At 38.0% G+C, this 20,462-nt stretch overlaps 1 protein-coding gene across 1 annotated transcript in view; it reads left to right on the forward strand.

The window, feature by feature from the left end:
- The first annotated feature begins 7,657 nt into the window (after positions 1-7,657).
- FGD3 (FYVE, RhoGEF and PH domain containing 3) overlaps positions 7,658-20,462 on the forward strand; it is a 56,658-nt gene continuing 43,853 nt past the window's right edge. The window contains exons 1-5 of the mRNA XM_063291787.1: positions 7,658-8,039; positions 9,167-9,761; positions 15,032-15,121; positions 16,893-17,029; positions 18,578-18,734. Of these exons, the coding sequence (XP_063147857.1) occupies positions 9,216-9,761; positions 15,032-15,121; positions 16,893-17,029; positions 18,578-18,734 (930 nt within the window). The 5' untranslated portion in view covers positions 7,658-8,039; positions 9,167-9,215. The remainder of the gene's footprint in view (positions 8,040-9,166; positions 9,762-15,031; positions 15,122-16,892; positions 17,030-18,577; positions 18,735-20,462) is intronic.

Here is a 20,462-nt window from a genome sequence, read left to right on the forward strand (position 1 = left end):
AAAGTATAATATATATGAATGAAGGTAGATCGATTTTATATAGTGGAGTTTACACAAAACTGATCTTGAAATTAATAAAACATAACCCTGACCTGACCTGGCATCCATATTAAGTACATAACTCAGTTCTTAAAATATCATTAACTAAGCAGCTATGTGGAAAAGCTCTGTTTTGATTGCCTTCTAAAATACCATTAAGGATGGTATATGGATCTCTGAGGGTAAACTCTTTCACCAGGATGGAGCTTAAATTGGAAAGCAATGTGCCCTTCTTCCCATCTCAAATTTCATGTGGGGTACCCTGTTCTTTTATTTTTTTATATAAACAAACAAACAAATAAATATCCCCTTCTCACCCCTATGGGTGGTATGTATATTCCTCAACCTCAGATCCTCTTCCAGAGTTTGAGGGTTCTGCTCAGTATCTTAGCTGTTCCTAGCATTGCACTCTTCTGGACAGAGAGCTCTGAGGTTGCTCCTGGGATCTGTTGGAGCCACTCTCCCAGCTTCGGAGTCACAGCCCCAAGTGCTCCTACCACCACTGGGACCACTTTGGCCTTCACTTTCCACATCCTCTCTAGCTCCTCCTTCAGACCCTGGTACTTCTCTAGCTTCTCATACTCCTTCTTCCTGATGTTGCTGTCACTTGGCACCACTATATCTATCACCACTGCTGTTTTCTGGTCCTTGTCTACTACCACGATGTCTCGTTGATTGGCCAGTATCTGCCTGTCCGTCTGGATCTGGAAGTCCCACAGGATCTTAGTCCTGTCATTCTCCACGACCTTCTGTGGAATCTCCCACCTGGACTTGGGAGGGTCTGGACCATACACGGTGCATATATTTATATTGTTTATATATTTATATTGATTATAGTAGGGTATCCTATTCTTAACATCCCCATTCACAATGAAAACACCAGATGAGTCAGTTTTGCCTGAAGTATGAATTGGTGTCATATGAATTGGTGTCATCTATTGTGTGATGGTAGGCATTCATAAGTTGGTGAAAGTTACATGTTACCTTTCAGTGAACGGTGAAAGGTTGAGCTCCCTACAATAGAATGAAAAGAATTGTGTTAAAGAATGCCTCGGAAGTATGTGGAATTAACAGTGATCGGAAACATGAAAAAAGATGATGGAATGATGAAGTGACAATGTCTGTGGCTGAGGGGAAAAATGTATCTAAGAAAATGATTGCTACCAAAAAAATGGAGTATGATAGAAATGAATTGTGTATAGAATGTGTAGAATAGCAAATGTAAAGGAATTTTCTCAGCCTGGGAATGAAATGAATATTTCTAAAATATTGCAGAATAAGAACAGATGGACATTTTTGTGTTATCAAATAAATGATTAGCGTCTTCCCCATTAAACCAAGGCTCAAAAAGAGGAATATTGGCAATAATAAGACCCCACCATACAGTAGTCAGGGATAAATGAGGGCCAAGGTTCACATGCCCAGTTTCAAAGATTCTGTAACCTAACCCATTTTTCCTTTGCAATAAAGCAAAACAGTAGGGCTGTGAACCCTCATGTAGCACAAGTCAACAACTCCTTAAAGAAATAGTGTATTTTCCTAGTATCATGCAGCTTCTGCCATGCAGTCCTGGGAAAAGACACATTTGGTTTAAGGAGTTACTAGCAGGTCATACATACATGACCATGCATGTGCTGAAACACCTTTTTCCATTCAAAACGGAAATGCTGGACCACTTTAATTTATAGCCCTATCAATTATTTTTAGTATAATAATTAATATCAGCTCACCTGTTGCGAGGTTTTTTCGTGCTTTCTATCAAAATAAAAAAAATAAACAGTAGTTCATTATTTTATTCTAGGTTGTCCTGCTTTTCATATCAACTGTCAAATTAACTCAAGAACAGTGCTGGCAACATGTGATGAATTGCAACACAGTGGAAGCAAATCCCAGTTGGCTAAGAAATATCTGTCAAAACCCCAAGGTTTGTATCTGTGTCGTTCTTTATTAATGTGATTTTTATGTGACTTTTAAAAACACATACACTGAAAGATGCACAGTTACAGTCACCCATCAGGGATTTTATGTAGTTGCATGAGTAAGATAGTATAGATTAACCAAATGAATGCAACTACAGTCCCTTATAATATTATAATTATATAGGGGCTTTAGATTTTGCTGAGGGTTTTTTTTTGTCCTTTTAGGAAGTTGATTAGTGCCCTATTCCTACTATTAGTTTTAACTAATATGAGAAATTAATCCTAATCCATTGAAATCTGTAAATTGTAGGCATTTGCAAATGCATGTCAGCAATACAATCTCTGAATCTCAGGTAATCTGTAAATAAAGTAGAATAAGTGATATGTTAGACATTGAAATCTTGTCCTTATGTAAATTTAATTATTTAATTAATTTATATTAGTGTCCAGATAAAAACGACTCTGTGTGGCCTAAAACAAATTTATAAAATGAATAAAAACATCTAACTCAAAACAAATAGTAACCAAGGACTAGCATTTCTTTCCATAAAACATCTAAAAAAAAAATCTTAGAGTGAGAATCACTTAACTCCTGGCCCAATCCTAGCAGGAACAGTACATTTCAGAAGGCCAAAAGAATCAGGGCTGTCTGATTTTGAAGGGTAAGCTGAGCCACAGGATAGGCATTACAACAGAGAAGGCATGCTTTCTGGGTCCCACTGGATGGCATTGCTTGATAGAAGGAACCCAGAACTTCTATCAAGCAGAATTTATAGGAGACAGGAGTCTGCAAATAACCCAGCCCTATCCCTATGCCATGAAGGGCTTTATAGGTGACAACCAGCACCCTGAATTTCACGTGGAAGCCTACCAACAGTGAATGCAGCTTGTAAAGTAGTGATGTACCCTGGGAGTGCTAAGACATGCCAATAACTTCCCATGCTACTGCATTCTGGACCAGTGGCAACTTCTGAGTGATCTTCAAGGACAGACCTGTACAGAGTACATTACAATAATCCAGACAGGAGGTGAATATATTTATCCTTTCTGGAATCTGTTGTATTGGAGGTTTAATTTTTGCCTTTTGGACATGGTGCTAACAATGAAAAATAGGAGTAACCTATTGTAAATAAATAACACCCTTGAACTCTAGGGAATGCAAACTGGTGAATAGGTGCTTGCTGAGAACCTAATAGAAATTTATTGTACTTGTAATAATACAAGAATGGCCATCAGATTGGAAAAAATCAACTTATATCCCCATACCAAAAAAGGGGAACACCAAAGAATATTCAAACTATCGAACAGTGGCACTCATTTCACATGCCAGTAAGGTAATGCTCAAGATCCTGCAAGGTAGACTTCAGCAGTTCATGGAGCGAGAATTGCCAGATGTACAAGCTGGGTTTAGAAAAGGCAGAGGAACTAGGGACCAAATTGCCAATATCCGCTGGATAATGGAAAAAGCCAGGGCGTTTCAGAAAAACATCTATTTCTGTTTTATTGACTATTCTAAAGCCTTTGACTGTGTGGACCATAACAAATTGTGGCAAGTTCTTAGTGGTATGGGGATACCAAGTCATCTTGTATGCCTCCTGAAGAATCTGTATAACGACCAAGTAGCAACAGTAAGAACAGACCACGGAACAACGGACTGGTTTAAGATTGGGAAAGGAGTACGGCAGGGCTATATACTCTCACCCTACCTATTCAACTTGTATGCAGAACACATCATGCGACAAGCTGGGCTTAAGGAATCCAAGGCTGGAGTTAAAATAGCTGGAAGAAACATTAACAATCTCAGATATACAGATGATACCACTTTGATGGCTGAAAGTGAAGAGGAACTGAGGAGCCTTATGATGAAGGTGAAAGAAGAAAGTGCAAAAGCTGGCTTGCAGCTAAACCTCAAAAAAACCAAGATTATGGCAACCAGCTTGATTGATAACTGGCAAATAGAGGGAGAAAATGTAGAAGCAGTGAAAGACTTTGTATTCCTAGGTGAAAAGATTACTGCAGATGCTGACTGCAGTCAGGAAATCAGAAGACGCTTAATCCTTGGGAGAAGAGCAATGACAAATCTCGATAAAATAGTTAAGAGCAGAGACATCACACTGACAACAAAGGCCCGCATAGTTAAAGCAATGGTGTTCCCTGTAGTAACATATGGCTGTGAGAGCTGGACCATAAGGAAGGCTGAGCGAAGGAAGATCGATGCTTTTGAACTGTGGTGTTGGAGGAAAATTCTGAGAGTGCCTTGGACTGCAAGAAGATCAAACCAGTCCATCCTCCAGGAAATAAAGCCAGACTGCTCACTTGAGGGAATGATATTAAAGGCAAAACTGAAATACTTTGGCCACATAATGAGAAGACAGGACACCCTGGAGAAGATGCTGATGCTAGGGAGAGTGGAGGGCAAAAGGAAGAGGGGCCGACCAAGGGCAAGATGGATGGATGATATTCTAGAGGTGACAGACTCGTCCCTGGGGGAGCTGGGGGTGTTGATGACTGACAGGAAGCTCTGGCATGGGCTGGTCCATGAAGTCACGAAGAGTCGGAAGCGACTAAATGAATAAACAACAACAATAATACTGGAAAAGATTATTAATCCTGATTATTTGAGGAAGTGATTGAAGGGCTAATTAACCTAAGGAAGTAACTCAACTTACAGTAAAACCTCTATTTAATGGACCTTGACTTCAGATGTAATGGACAAAGTATGCTTATACAGGTGGTCCTTGGTTAACGACCACTTATTCAGCAACTGTTCAAAGTTACAATGGCGCTGAATGAGTGGTATTTACAACTGGTCCTTGAAGTTCTGGCCATCCCAGCACCTCCTGGTCACATGATCGTGACCTGGGCACTTAGCAACCGGCTTGCACTTACAATAGTTGCAGCATCCTGCATCATGTGATCACCATTTGCAACCTTCCCTGCCAGCTTCCCTCAAGCAAAGTCAGTGGGGAAGCTGGCAGGGAAGGTTGTAAGTCGCTCTGGTAAGCAGCTTGCACTCCTGCGGTTTTCCCCCCAGGAGCCCAGCTATGGGGCCTGCAGCCACCCTGCTTGCGGTGGCCATCTGCACACCCTCCCTGACCTGGCTGCAACCACCCCTGGCCCTGCCATGCTCACATTGCGCTTTGATAGCCACCCGTGCATCCATGGCAGCAGTCATCCCCGCCACAGCATAACAGCCACCTGCACACCCTCATGCACCCTCTCCTAACCAGCAGCAGCCATCCCTGGCCTGCTGTGCTTATGCTGGCCACTTGTACACCCTCCCCCACCCAGCAGCAGCCACTTACCTATCCATTGGCTTGCTTGTGAGCCTCCTGGGACTTGCAACTTCCTGCTGGCTTCCCCATTGATTTTGCTTGTTGGAAGCCAGCAGGAAGTTGCAAGGAGGCCATCACTTGACCCGCGATCGTTGCTTAATGACCTCAGTGGGGGGTGCCGGGATTGCTGTCACTAAGCAATGAAGTCACGTGACACAGTGCTTTACGACCGCATTGCTTAGCAACAGAAATTCCAGTCCCAATTGCCATTGTAACTGGAGGACTACCTTTATATTACAAGCTTCTGAGCATGTGTAAAATTCTATTCCCATTTTACACATGCATCAAATGCATATGTATGAAATCCCATCATATTTAATGGATGTTCTGTTTTAATGGATACCCCTTCCCACCTTTAGTCCACTAAATTGAGGCCCATATTTCATTTCCTCCCATAATTCCTCATTTAATAGGCATCATTGTGTAGTATAAGAATAGTCTTCCAGAAAAGTAGAAACTATTCAAACAACATGGCTTCCTAAATTAAATTAAAATTAGCAAAATCTCATGAGATTTTGAATTATTTCTTGGGATGGGGAAGTTAGCCACTGGGTGAGAAGTGTCTTTAAATCTGTGCATCTCTATTTGGATGCAAACATATTCTGCAAAACCACATTTAAATCAAAACATTTTCCAGAATTGTTTCAGTAAATGTCTAAATCAAACAAATTTAGCAAGAAAGACATTTGCTAATGCTTTAGCAATATGCATTTATGCAAGGAGACAGAGCAAGACTTTACACAGATTATATCCTGTCACTGTTTCTGAAACACTTACTGTACTTTCATTCTTACTTACTTTTTCCTTGTAGAACTATGAGCCCCTAAGAAATATCTCTGTACTTGCAGCAGAAAGATAAGACACAAAAATACATAACAGTGTGTGAACAGTATATCTTAATGATATCATTTGGGTTCCAGTGAAACCTCTGTATCTGACCTAAAGGATCAGTCCAGCTCAGCTAGGCCTTGTGACCCCTCAGCCTGAAAAGTTTGGTTTTCAGTCCAAGCAACTTGTCCCATTAGTAAGGGATTTTGATGGGCTGAGGACTTGCTCACTTTCTACACACTGGTGGGAATTCAACTGTTGATCCTTCTACAGTTTGGTTCTCATGTTTAGGCTTGAACTCCATTACCCGGTACATGCTTCTTGTTTTTAGCTCTACTAAATTCATAAGTAACCTTAAGGGTCCTTCTTTTCAGGGGAGATGGGCAGTGATAAAATTTGAAAAATAAATAAACCTCTCTTGGATTTAGAACTCTGACCTCAGAGAGAGACTGACTAATTTCTGTTGACTGATTTTTTATAAACTTGCTTGTCAAGACAGAGATTGCCATTTTCAACCATATGTATTTGTAAAGACCCTGGTACCATGGGTGAAAGATTAACTGAGAAGTACCTTTTTTCTCCTAGGTATCCATTCTTACATTCTTTCTTTGCTTTCTTACTAGTTTTTGTTTTGTTTTATTTTTACTACTTTGAAATTTTTAAAATTCTAATACCTTTTGCTCTTGCCTCCCTTCTGGGTAAACATCTTAATAACTTTAAGTTCAGAACAAGCCTGCTGTTTTCTAAATTTAAAGTGTAAATTCCTTTTTAGTTTACTTATGTTATTCTTGTGAAGTGAAATATACTTTGACAACATTACATAAAAGCAGGACATGATTTTGTATAATCTCTAATTTCTACATAACAGCATTCTAAAATTTTGAATGCTTAGCACTTTTTCCCACTAAGCAGGTCGAACCTGAATGAAACACAGCAGCAGGTATCACAGAGATGAATACTTGGCATTAATTCTCCTAAGTCACTTTTTCTGTACCTAGTTGAAGGATCAGTTAAAGTTGCTTTCAGCTGTAAGGAACAATGAAAACACATGACCTTGTTGCTAGGGGTTATTGCTTGGAGGCTTGAAAAAATACTACTTGCAAGCAGGGTGAGAATTTCACATTGTTTGCTGCGTTTTGAAAAACACCAACACAGTGGGACTGAAGTGCCTGTGTACTTCATTGTTCTCTTCTACCTCCAAGAGCAAGCAGCAGTATGGTACATGGCAAGTGCTTGTGTCAGAGTAATGAGTTCAGCAAAAGAGGAAGGACATTTAGCATATTGTACTATAAAGAGATGGCGGAAGGGAAAAGGAGAAATGATGGGCTGGTTTTATTTTGCTTTTTGGGGTTCCAGAAGAATGAACATGAGAGGATAAAAAAAATCTTTGAAAGATTCCATGGCTTTAATGTAATCTTATTCAAAGTGTTGGGTCACCACTTCTTCAAATGTTCAGCCCAGGGTAACAAGTATGCTAGAAGTTTTGCTAATTGCAATGTCTGTGCACACTGTATATCCTGTTTAGCAACCAGGAAGTGGTCACACTCGTTCTGTCAGACTTTGAAAGATACTAACAACATGAACTGATACTACTTAGCTTAAAACCAATGTGCTTATACATGAAAATAACCTAATGTTAAATGGCTTCAGCTGTTGAAAAGGAACAGTTTTTCTAGGAGCACTTGACTTCATTCTTTATTAGTTTTAAAGATGGAAAAGACTTGACTTTTGATTCTGGATTTTTAGTACCTCCAAAACCTGTTCATCTTCAGCCTGCTGGACAGGAGAAGATTCCTCCAGCACCATCTAGGCCTTTGCCAGCTGATCCAAAGTCTTCAAGAATTCAAGTGCCTGAAGAAGAAACCACACATGCCTCAGCAGATATTAGCAGGCTCATTGAAAAATTTGAAGGGATAAGGTAAGAGTGTTTGATTAATTTTACTGTCAGAGTCTCTTCATTTAAAGAGTTTTTTAAGAAAAACTACAATGAAAGTACAGTAGCTGAGACACACAGTATGAAATGCAGAAAATGGTGTTATTGATTTTATTATAACAGTGACAGTTATTATAATACAGTTACTAAGCTGGGGCCATTTTAAGCCTGGTGGGGAGATTGAAACCTACCTCATAATCGATGGAGGCTTTTTAAAAATGATGTGGAACACCTGTTTTCTATAAGTAAAAGTGTCTGGCTTATCAGGTTTTTAATTTAATATATAATGGGTTGACATATTGATGCATGGCCAGCCAAGAATCCATGATAATAAATATATTGCTATATCCTAAAAAATTGTTCCTGTTTGATCATGGATTAGGTTTGCTTTGACTACATGGCTAGACAGTTTGTTTTTTCCCTGTAAAGAGCACCCATTTTAAAATTGGCAGACTCATCAGAAAGCTGAAAAGTCATAAGTATGTTTATATTATAAATGTCTAGGAACTGTATTTTTTATGGTAATATAATCTGTGGATGATGAGTTTTTTTGAGGCTAAAAATACTTACATAGTCTAACAGCCCATATTCATTCTTTGAAACTAATTCACTGAATGCTTTGACTTCCTCAATATAGTTCTCTTAAAATTCTAAAAAGCCAAATTTGTGGCTTTTATTTGTTCCATTTCTTATAAAAACGGAAATTTGTGAGTTTAAATATATTTGTTTGCACTGGTTCACTATGAATATTCATGGCAGTTTATATGATTATCCATTCAGATATTCTGAAGAAATTATAGTGCTTCTTTGCTACATTAATTCAAAGAGACAACCAAATATATTTTGATGCTGAAGTAGAAAATTCAGATCCTGTTGCTATGTTAATTTAACCAACTCACTGAAAATTTGCTTTAGTAATGCTTTAGTAATAGACCACTTCACCCAGTCCAAAATTAGAGGTGGTCCTGGAAGCTTAAATCTCTGGGACCATAATCTGCGATAGATTAAAGATTAAATCAATTATTACTTCCTCACAGTTAGTGAGTTCATACTGAGGTCCTAAAATCTGTCATATGATATCAGTGACCCTGTAACTTTGTTTTCATTTGCAGGCAACCCACACATGTTGGTCAAAGAAATCAGTTTAATTTAGCTTTTAAGATGGAACAAGAACCAGACTCTTCTGAAGAGCATCGCCCAATCACCTATGATTTGGTAGCTTCCAGCACTTCAACAAATGAAAATAAAGAGCTGGATGAGAGTGGGCCTAATGTCTTGTGTAGCCCTGAAATGTCTAATGCAGACCTAATGAAAATCAAAGAACTAGACATAGATGACACCACAAACACTGAAGATTGTACTAATGTGCCCATCAGCAAAGAATCTGTGGCAACGCACAGCCATAAGGACACATCTGTTGAGATGAATAGTAATGGCAAAATTCCTAACAGGGACAGCGGAATAGACAGCCCTTCTTGTAATGTAGTGGGAGAGAATTTTCCAAATGAGGAAGCTACAGAACAGAAAAAAACAACAGTAACTGGGAATCTAGCTGAAATGGATAGGGACAAAAAACAGGTCATGTTTTCTGCTGGCGAACAGAAGAGAGACTCTGCTCAAGATGAAGACAGTGATATAGATGAGGGAAGTAGTGAAGACCCAGAAATGGCAGAGGTCTCGAAGCTGGAATGTATAGATATTAACAAGGTAATTTTTTAAATTTCTACATTGCTGTTAGAATATTATGTTGTATGGAACTTTTACTTTCAGCACATTCTTCACAATGCACACAAAAAGATGCATTATGCTGATGCACACAGTGTATGGACTTAGCCCAGTAGCTTCTTACTACTTGGTTAGTTGTAGAGTTTGTCTTTTTTATGCAAAGCGTAGTTCTGGTACCATGCTATTAGCTTTTTCTTTACTAATTCCAACCAGTATTCTTTGCAGGTTTTGTGTATAAGTGGCTTTTAGAAATGATGTGTAAGTATCGTTGACCAGCACCCATGTAAGCAAGCAAGCATACATATAAGTAGACTCATATAATTACAATGCATATTATATAATGCATTCTTCTTTATGTCTAAATGTATCCTTTAGGTAACAATGATACATTTTAAAAATTAAGAAAAAAAGACATGCTCAGCAAATTATTATTGGGTGCTTTCTTCTGTTTTCTCTGCAGTCTAATCTTTCTTTCAAACCTAAGTGATGGTGACTTGACTTCCTTCTTTATTTTTTCTAAATAGTTCCAACTTCCTCTCAGGTGTTCAGGTTGTTGTTTTCTGACTGGTGTTTTAGGTTTTGTTTTCTAAGGCTGCCCAATAGCGTAAAAACTAAGTTGTTCAGAAATTGGCTGCAAGGAAGGTTTGGTAACTGTTAGAATAACCAGACATATAACTGTAAGGGCAAGGTCAGATGGAGGAAAATTGTACCTGGCTTTAATATTTACAAAATAGTCCAGTTAACTGGCTGTTTTTACTATCATTTTAACATGGGGATTAATTTGGCCTTAAAGACACAAACTTTTTTTCCATTGAAGAGATAGTATTACAACCAATTCATGGGCATTAGTTTAGGAACTGGGTGTTTCTGTATTCATAAACACCATCTTTTACACCAATCAGCTTATTAATATGACCCAAGTCAGAAGGTCTAGAAACATTGATACTGATGTCACTGCAACCAAGGTAGTATAATAGTGGTAATTTAGACAAAACTTGGAAACGTATTCTAAACGCTTCAGGCTCAGAATACATGTTCTTGTTTTGCAGTTCTACTGCAAGGATAGAATAGTTTATAATACAAAGAAAGTTATGGTAGCAAATCCTTAATTTGCAGTTACAACATCAGTCATGTCTTTTTACAGAAAGCTGAGATTGTATTTAAGCATTAAGTGAATTATTCTTAAGAATGCATCACTATCCTTTGGATCAGATTTGCTTATTGTTATTTAACTATGCTTACCTGGATATATGTGGCAATGCACATCAAATTATACTGACTATTTCAGTTTATATGGCTCCCCATAGGGACGCGGTGGCGCTGCGGGTTAAACCGCTGAGCTGTCGATCGGAAGGTCGGCGGTTCGAAACCGCGTGGCGGGGTGAGCTCCCGTTGCTCGTCCCAGCTTCTGCACACCAAGCAGTTCGAAAACATGCAAATGTGAGTAGATTAATTGGTACCGCTTCGGCGGGAAGGTAACGGCGTTCCGAGTCGTCATGCTGGCCACATGACCCGGAAGTGTCTATGACAACGCCGGCTCCAAGGCTTTGAAACGGAGATGAGCACCGCCCCCTAGAGTCGGACACGACTGGACTTTACGTCAAGGGAAACCTTTACCTTTACCTATGGCTCCCCATTTCAAATGCATGATTCTGGGCAGTTAACAAGACCATAAAAACATTAAACAAACAAACAAAAAACAGAATGCACATAATCTGCAGCTGAGGTAAAAGCCACCAACACAGATCAGCACAGCCATTTCATGGGGTAAGACACATACCTGGATCCTCAAGTCTGATGAAAAGCCATGTCTTTAAGGCCTTGTGGAAGGCTGTCAGGGCCAGGGCCAATCTAATCTCATCTCTAGGGCAGCCTTTCTCAACCTTTGGACCCTGGAGGAACCCTTGAAATATTTTTCTGGCCTCAGGGAACCCCTGCAGATTCGGGCTCAAACATAAGCCAGAAGTTACAAAATTATTATATTTGTTTCATGTGTAGGCACTAACAGTGTTTCTTAAACTAAAAATAAAGAATGAAACTTACCTCTTTCGTGTGAAGTTGCCCACATTTGAAATAATTTTTTTAATAAATCGGGATCTCCCAGGGAACCCCCAGTGACCCTTTGTGAAACCCCAGGGCTCCATGGAACCCTGGTTGAGAAACCTTGCTTTAGGGCAATGTTTCTCAACCTCAGCAACGTTAAGATGTGGGGACTTCAACTCCCAGAATTCCTCCAGCTGGCATGTTGGCTGGAAGGGTTCTGGGAGTTGAAGTCTACACATCTTAATGTTGCTGACATTTGAGAAATACTGCTCTAGGGAATTATTTTCCAAAGGGCAGGCACCACAACAGGAAAGGCTCTCTTCCTGGGCCCTGCCAAATCACATTCTCTAATAGATGGGTCCCAGAGCATGCCCTTTCAGCTGGACCTAATGGGATGGGTAGACATCAGGCCTTCAAACAACCTAGCCCCATGCATGAAGCATTTGACTGCCTCTTCTCACAGCTGTATACCAGCTCATATTGTTTAGAATCTTCTCTTCTTTGGACAGGATTTTAGGGTTGCGGTGGAAGGAATAGGAAAAAATCAAACACTTCCCTCTAATACCTTTATTTTGGAAAAATTAACCCTTTACATTTTTTTGTTAAAAAATGTTCATTTGTTTGCTTCACCTAGGTTATCCTCTGCTCAAAATCCACCTGAGCCTAAAGCTACTGAGACAGAACCTATAGAAATATATTTGATTTTATAACTACTAGTTTTATATGGAATAGTTGTAATGTCTAGATGATTAGGGATTGTTTTAGAACTAATTTTTGGCACTGGCCCAGAAGTAAAAAAAGCATGCTCTCGATACTATTTGACAACACCTCCAGAGGATCATTCACCATGCTCTCTGTTCTTCTTAGCTTCAGGTAGAAGCTGGTTTGATGCTGAAATAGGAATGGATGAATTAATCTGTTTCCAATTCATGTCACTTTTGCAGTCATATACTGATTGATTATGTCCCATAAAGTCATTGTTAACTCTTAGTTTCCATATAGATAGATTTTCTCCATGACCATCTGTCCCTACCCTGGTCTTTCAGGTCTTCCAACAGTGCACCCATCACCCCTGTAACTATCTTCCTTGCTGCTGGTTGTCCACTTCTCTTTCCTTCCACCTTGCCCAGCATTAGAGCCTTCTCCAGAGAGCTGGGTCTTCACACAATGTGTCTGAATTAGGATAATTTGAGCCTCAAGTGAGAACTCTGGGTGGGTTTGTTCGTTGGTCCATTTGTTTGTTTTCTTGGATGTCCACGATATTCTCAGGAGTGCTCTCCAACATGCAGTTGTACAGCTGTAACTTTATTTCATCCTGTTACTGTGAGAATGTGCATGTGTGTATGTGTGTGTGTTTAAATGGAAGCTCCAGACCTCAGAGAATATTTCTAGGGAGGGGAGAGCAAAGAAAAAGCATCAATTTTTGCTTTAGTTTATTAGAAAATATTCCTGAAAAATATGGTCACTATATTTGGTTATATCCTGGTGTAGTAAAGGGAGAGAAAATATTCTAAGAGGTTCAGTCAGAAAAGAGTTAATCAAAATGATCTCCAGTAGATAGTGAGCTAGAACTCAAACTGTAAGCAACTAGTCAGGAATTAGAAGGTTTTCCCTTTCTCAGGTGAACTTTAAAAGGATGTTTAAAATGGCACCTCTCCCCAGCCTGCCTCTCTCCAGATAAAAAGCACATCCCAACCTGGAGAAAGGTTGGAAAATTCAGAAGTAAATAGCCATCAAAAGAAATGCAGAGTTAGATGCAAGTTAGGATTTTTAAGAATTTAGATCAGTGTTTCGCAACCTTGGCAACTTTAAGCTGTGTGGACTTCAACTCCCAGAATGCTGGCTAGGGAATTCTGGGAGTTGAAATCCACACAGCTTAAAGTTGCCAAGATTGAGAAACACTGATTTAGATTATGGACTGATTTAATCTGTTTCTTTGTATCCTTAGTTCTATTTCATTCTACCTTTTTTGTGTTTGTTTCTTGATGTGTATTCTTGCCAGGAATTATAGCTGTGAATAAAAACCTGCAGGGTTCGTGAGACCTTCCTTTTCCTTTTCTCACATTATTTTCAATTAGCCCTTAACCTTAATTATCTACTCTACATAATAAACAACTGAATCTTCATCTGGTATCAGCAGGCTCATTCTGACATGGAAATTAGCCTACTCTAATTCCAGGTCCCTCTGCCGCTCAGAGAAAGTCAAGAGTCAAGAGTTTTCCACTTTCCTCCTCCTCAAATAGGTGCAGAGAGGAATTTTCTTTGTAAAGAGTGGAAGGTGCTGGCAACTGAAAAGACTCTCCAGGGATTGTGGGAGAAGGTTAAGGACCCCTGCTTGAGGGAGCCAGAGTAGCCAACCCACCACATACCTGTGTGTGCACATATTGTACAAATGTGTATTAAGTTACACCTTGCTGATTTAAATTAAAGTTATATCTTGCTGATTTCTCATTGATTTTTTATGAAAATATAGTTGTACAGTTCTTACAACTGTTTCAACACTATTAGTGAAGTAAGGCTGATATAACTCAAGCTTCAGATATTTTCTCAGTGCATTTTATAAAGGTGGAGATAAGCTAGTCTTTACAAGAGGTTTTGAGGAATGTAGTAATATTTGCCATCATATTACTACTCTGGGAACTCACACTGACCACATCATTGCCACTGTGCATTTACTAGAGTGTGAGTGTATGCCAGAATAGAGAGATCTTCTTTGTTTTTCTTCATTGAAAACTGGGAAAACCCTCCCTAGATCAGGAGCACTGCTTAAATCTCTTGTGATGAAACATTGATTGCTTGCTTTTGGTTAATCAGTCAGTAATAGGCCAATGGGACTGCATGTGGTTCAGGGAGAGAAATTCCACACTTAAATTAGTAATGAATTGGAGGAATTGATGTACTTGGAATTTGCTAACAGTGAACATAATATATACATTACGTGGTTCTATATCAGTTATAAGGATTTCTGCTGTGCTAATTTGATTTTGGAATAACAGTGAAGTGTGCTCCTTTAACAATCATATGCATAATTATTGTATATAATTGTATACCAGCTAACTGCATACTTGATCAGTGCAACAGAAAAAAAAATTTTTTTCACAGGGGAAGACTTCAACTATTGGAAGAAAACAGTACAAAAAGATTTTTGATTTCCCTTGTATTTGGAATATTTATTTAAAATGGATTTTGCATTTTTCATATTGTTACAGTATTCAGAGCCACAAAAGCTGTTTAATATTGCAAATGAACTTCTTCATACAGAAGAAGCTTATGTTAAAAGGCTTCATCTTCTTGATCAGGTAAATTTATTTCAACCATATTTTGTTTTTTTGAGATGTATTATTCCTCTGTAATTCCACTTATTCCAAATGTCAGACACACACGACTATTTTTGTGAACAATTTGCCTGGCCATTTTCCACTAGTGCAACCAAATCTGAGCTGCAGAAACCAAGATGACCACTAGGTGGCAGCAAAGAATTAAGGGTTGTTATATCTGTGCTTGCTATCTAGTGCTCACCTGGATTTTTGCAGCCTAGATCCAGTAGTGTTGGTTTCTCTTACTCTAGTTAAGACTAAACACACATGTCTCCACCTACCACTGTGTGCATGGATCACACCCTAAAGATACCCTGCCTTCTGGCAGCCTGTTGCTGTGTGCAATACCCCACCTTAGATATGTGCACCTTAATTTCCAAATGCTTTCTTGTCACTGGGTAGACTGCTGCAACCCATAGGAATGGAATGAATGAGGTTATACAAACTGAACCAACTGAATGTTTGTTTCTTTTCTGCCTCTATACGATTCAAGGTTTCAGCTTCAGTAGAACTGCTACTAGAACCACAGTCACTTGTCCTGTTCTGATCAAATGTTTGTTCTCTCTAATTCCATTGAAAAGATGCCTTATCAGCCATAATACTCTCCATCTAATTTTCCCTATTATCTCACTGTACTGCCCTTTTACCATAGTGAAAGATATTATTCAGTTCAATTCCATTCAGTTCAGAGAATATGGTGATGGTAGGAATAGGGGGGACTTACCAGATAAAGTAGGCATCATACATTATTTCTACATGTATTACTTAATAATTGTAGAAAGTCAACTGTTCCAGAGTTCCTTCTAGTTTTAATGGTGTATTATAGATAATCTGTTGTGAAATATCCCAATGCTATCTCCTATATTGGGTGTTCCATTGCAGCATTGGAATGGATCATTTGGAATACAATGCAGGAAACAAGTGTTCTGTCCATCAGAATAGTTTCACACATGGGTGCTTCTAATTCAGTCACTGCAGTGTTGTGATAATGTATAGTGCTTAAGGTGTTAGATTTGGAAAATTTGAATGAATTGATTTGAATGATTTGGAAAATTTGAATCTGCCCCAAGCATATATTCAGTGAAAGCTTAGTTACATGTCAGTTGCCAGTCATATGCTCATGGGTATCTGAATCCATCCTCCATCTGATGGGTTTCTTTAGATGAGCCCCCATTTGCAAATCTGTCTGCAAAATAGAGTATATAGTTAAATGTTTGTTTATTTAAGTAGGTTTTGGGTTTAAGTAGGTTTTTGGAAACAACCTTTTCAGTTAAATTTCTGTATAATAGTTGACTAAGGTGTTTGTTGTTCTTTAATTCATTATGTAATATTCAATATACAGTAGAAATGGGATATATATATATATATATATATATATATCAGCTGCATATAGAAGATAATTTTTCAGTTATCTGCATCTATTTTTAACATGGCAAAAATTTATTTAGAAAAGATATCTGAACATATCTGCAAATTGTATTTAAATCAGCTTTATAGTTCGAGGTTTCATTTTTGTTAAGCAAAGCTAAGAAGAAACAAATAATTACCACCTTACATGCTGAGTGGCCTTGAAGTAAAACAGGTGGGATATACCTGCTTAAAAGGAGCCCTCTTAAAAAACTGAACATCTCTTGAACACATGCATTCCTTAAAAAAAAGTCATCTTTCAAAATCCAGCTACACTACATTAGTATAAGTCATATACTTTTGGAACTGATTTTGTGGGATCGTTGTGTTCTTTTTTTTGGTGCAGGTTTTTTGCACTAAATTGTATGAATCGGGAATTCCACCTGATGTGGTAACAGGAATATTTTCAAATATTTCTTCCATCTATCGCTTCCATGAACAGTTTCTCCTTCCTGAACTCAAAACAAGGATTACAGATGAATGGTGGGTAAATGAAAAGTTACAAGCAAATATTTCCATATTAAGAGCTTCCTCATAAGTAAAAATGTTTTCTCCTGTAATACACTATTGGTATTTTAATAGATTAGTAGAATATATTTACATATAAGATATACCGTATATTTAAAGGCTCAACAAATTTCACATTTCTTTATTTGTACTATTAAAATAAAGGAAGACAAAAATATTCTCATTTTCAATAGTCTTGTACCATTCCCCTAACTCTAAAGAGTTATGGGTCAGAACTAGTGCAGAAGCAATGACCTTTCCCACTGTGTTCAGGGTTAGTAACTCTTACATGCTTGTATTCTCGCTGTGCTAATTAGACTTGTATTAATGAAACCTACCTTCACACATTCTAGCATAAGCAGACCACTGGCCAGGATGTAGAACTGGGTCCATAAAGAGACAATTGTGTGGATTCTAAAGTAGTAATCAGTAGGAAGAATTTATTCATGCAAATAATCAGTTCAGTGATGTGTGATATCAGATTGCAAAAATTAAAATGGCTTATGCAGTATAAAACCACATTTACTTTTCCTTTAAACTATAAATTGGATTGGTCAGTTTGATTTTATGTACATGGATAACTGAAAAATGTATAATTCAGTTATCACAAGGTTTATCTCCAAAGGCTCTTAATACAGCATAGATGTCATGGGATAAGAGGATGTGTCTTCTAAAGGAGCTGTATCTTGTTAGAAGACAGGAGGAAGAAATGGATTTAAATTAGTTTCATAATGAAGAGGTAGAAATGAGGGATATCCCTCAGTATTTTTAATTGCTATTTAAGTGGTTCATAAAGGATTTAACTGATGGCTATAATTAAAATGATGTTAAATGCCCAGAATTTTAATTTATTGGGGTGGTTTTCAAATGGTGCATAAATAAATAAATTTTGCTAGTGACATCAGGATTTTCAGAATGATGAAATCTAGACAAACCATAAAGATGCCGAAGCCCTTGAGTTCTGCAGTCCCTCCACTATTTAATAATAATGGACTATTACATCAACAACATTGATGTTCATTTATGATAAAGGGTCATTCAAAATACACTTTTACCAAACTTTGAGTATTTCCAAGTGTTCCAGAAGTGGACATGCACTTTCATGATACAAATTGTTCTCAATATTGAGCTTAATGTCCTATAATATACTACAGAAACAAGTCGAATTAGCTTCATGCAAATACAGGTGAATAGATATAAACTATCTGTCCTTGACAGAAATATAGACATTTAGTGGTTCTCCTTTTTTCATCTTTTGCATTCTCCAAAACTTTGTCCAGGACTCCTGAGAACAGTGCTGGGGAGTGGAGGGAGAAGATCAAAAGTTGTATTCATTTCTGCCAGTAAGCTCCCACTGCTGGATGAAAACCTTTCCATAAATGGAAGAAGTCCTTTCATTTGCAGACAGTGAATTTGAATCAAACCCAGGATATACTATATGCCTATAATCTTGACTAATATATCAAGATTATAGGCATCAAGATACTGTATCTACCTCTTTAAATGTGTGCATTTGTTTTTTAGGGATACAAATCCAAGATTAGGAGATATCCTTCAAAAACTTGCTCCATTTCTGAAAATGTATGGAGAGTATGTAAAGAATTTTGACAGAGCAATGGATATGGTAAACACATGGATGCAGAGATCATCTCCTTTTAAAGATGTCATTCAAAACATACAGGTATTTCAAAGTTGTCATTTGGAATGTAAAGATAGATTTATTCATTCATTTATTATATACCAACTTATTTTTATACTGCCTTTAGTCCTAACTACAGAGTATAAAACAAAATAATAGCACAAAACTATAGGATTAAAACTGAGCTAAAGTAAAGAAAGCAGATTTAAAACATTCATTCTCAAAGAAACATTAAAAGACTATTGGAACAAAAACATTTATTTAGCTTGTCTAAACTAATTGGGATGAGATTAATCTGATTTTGGGAGGGAATTCTGCAACTGTGGTGTCTCAAGTGACCTGGCCTTATGCTATGCTTACACCAGCTGGACATCAGAAGACAATGCAGCTTACTGGCTTATGTCTTGAAAGTCTCTATCAGATGGAGTGCAACCAGGGAATAAAATAGTTTCCAGTCCATTTGAAGTAATGGCATTAGATATTTGTGAAGAGTTCCTCATATGCAAAATCTCCTAGGAGGCAGATTTGATCTTGGATATATGCAGTTGGTATACATAGCCAAAGAGATTTTGTTCAGAAAGCTCCTGATGCCCCTATTTTTTTCATAACTTAACCTTAGATGCATCCCAAAGTGGTTATGCAAATACTACTTTCAATTAAAACCAAGAGGTGATACATTTATTATTGCTTTTGTTCTCACTATGCAACATAGCATTTGCTTATACCATTTTGTGTGTATTGTTATGTCGTATACCACAAATTTATCAAGATAAACATACATTTCTGGATAAGCACACCCATTACCTTAATGTCTTTCACTTTAATTCTTTTATAGATTTTTAGAGTGTGTGTGTGTGAGAGAGAGATAAATATAATACTAAGAAATTATTTCAGTAAGGAAATATGAACAGGGCAGAAAGGGGAGGGAAGGGCTTCTGTCATTTATGATGTTTAAACTGAAATTAGAGTACTAATCAGAGGGTTTTCTATCTGACATATTTTCCTACTTTTCCCCTTTATTTCTGGTGATTTGCCATATGAAAGCAGTTCTGTATAATTGTTTTACCTGTAATAATTTGCCACCATCTTCATATGAATAATACTGAGTTCAGTGACCCTTGGTATGATTTTTATGAAATGACACAGAAAAAAAATGTCAAAATCTCATGAGAGCTGCTGATGCAGAAACACATGGATCTTGTAAAATTTGCTTTCTTACACAAAGAAATTTGTGTTCTTATTTTTTTTTTTAATGAGTAGTCAATGGATACTATCAAGTGGTGTTGCAGTTGCCAGTCCTGGAGAATATGAGTGAGTGAGTGAGTGTACACACACACACATACATATTTACATATGTACGTACAGAGACATAGAGATTGATTGATTTTATTGGAATATGTTGATCTACCTTGAATATCTCTCAATAAGATTATCTGTATCCTTTTCAGTCTGCTATCTGACCAGAACATAGTACTGAGGCAGCACTGGTGCTGCTTGCTGATGACTTCTGGCAGAGCCAGGATGGGGGTAGTGCAATTGTCTTGGTTCTCCTTGATCTCTTAGTGTTTTTCAGTACCATCAATCATACTATCTTTCTGGAGCAAGTAAGGGGATTTGAGGTTGAAAGTCTGGTGTCTGAATGGTTCTCCTCCTCTCTCTCTAGTTGGATCCTGTTGGTGTTGGCCGGGGCTGGGTGGGGGGAAAAGATTGAGCCAGAGAGAGCCCTTTCATGCTTTGGCCACCTCACGTTTGGCCTACTGCAATGTGCTC

The sequence above is a fragment of the Candoia aspera genome, chromosome 2, assembly GCF_035149785.1.
Source record: "Candoia aspera isolate rCanAsp1 chromosome 2, rCanAsp1.hap2, whole genome shotgun sequence".
Lineage (NCBI taxonomy): Eukaryota > Metazoa > Chordata > Lepidosauria > Squamata > Boidae > Candoia > Candoia aspera.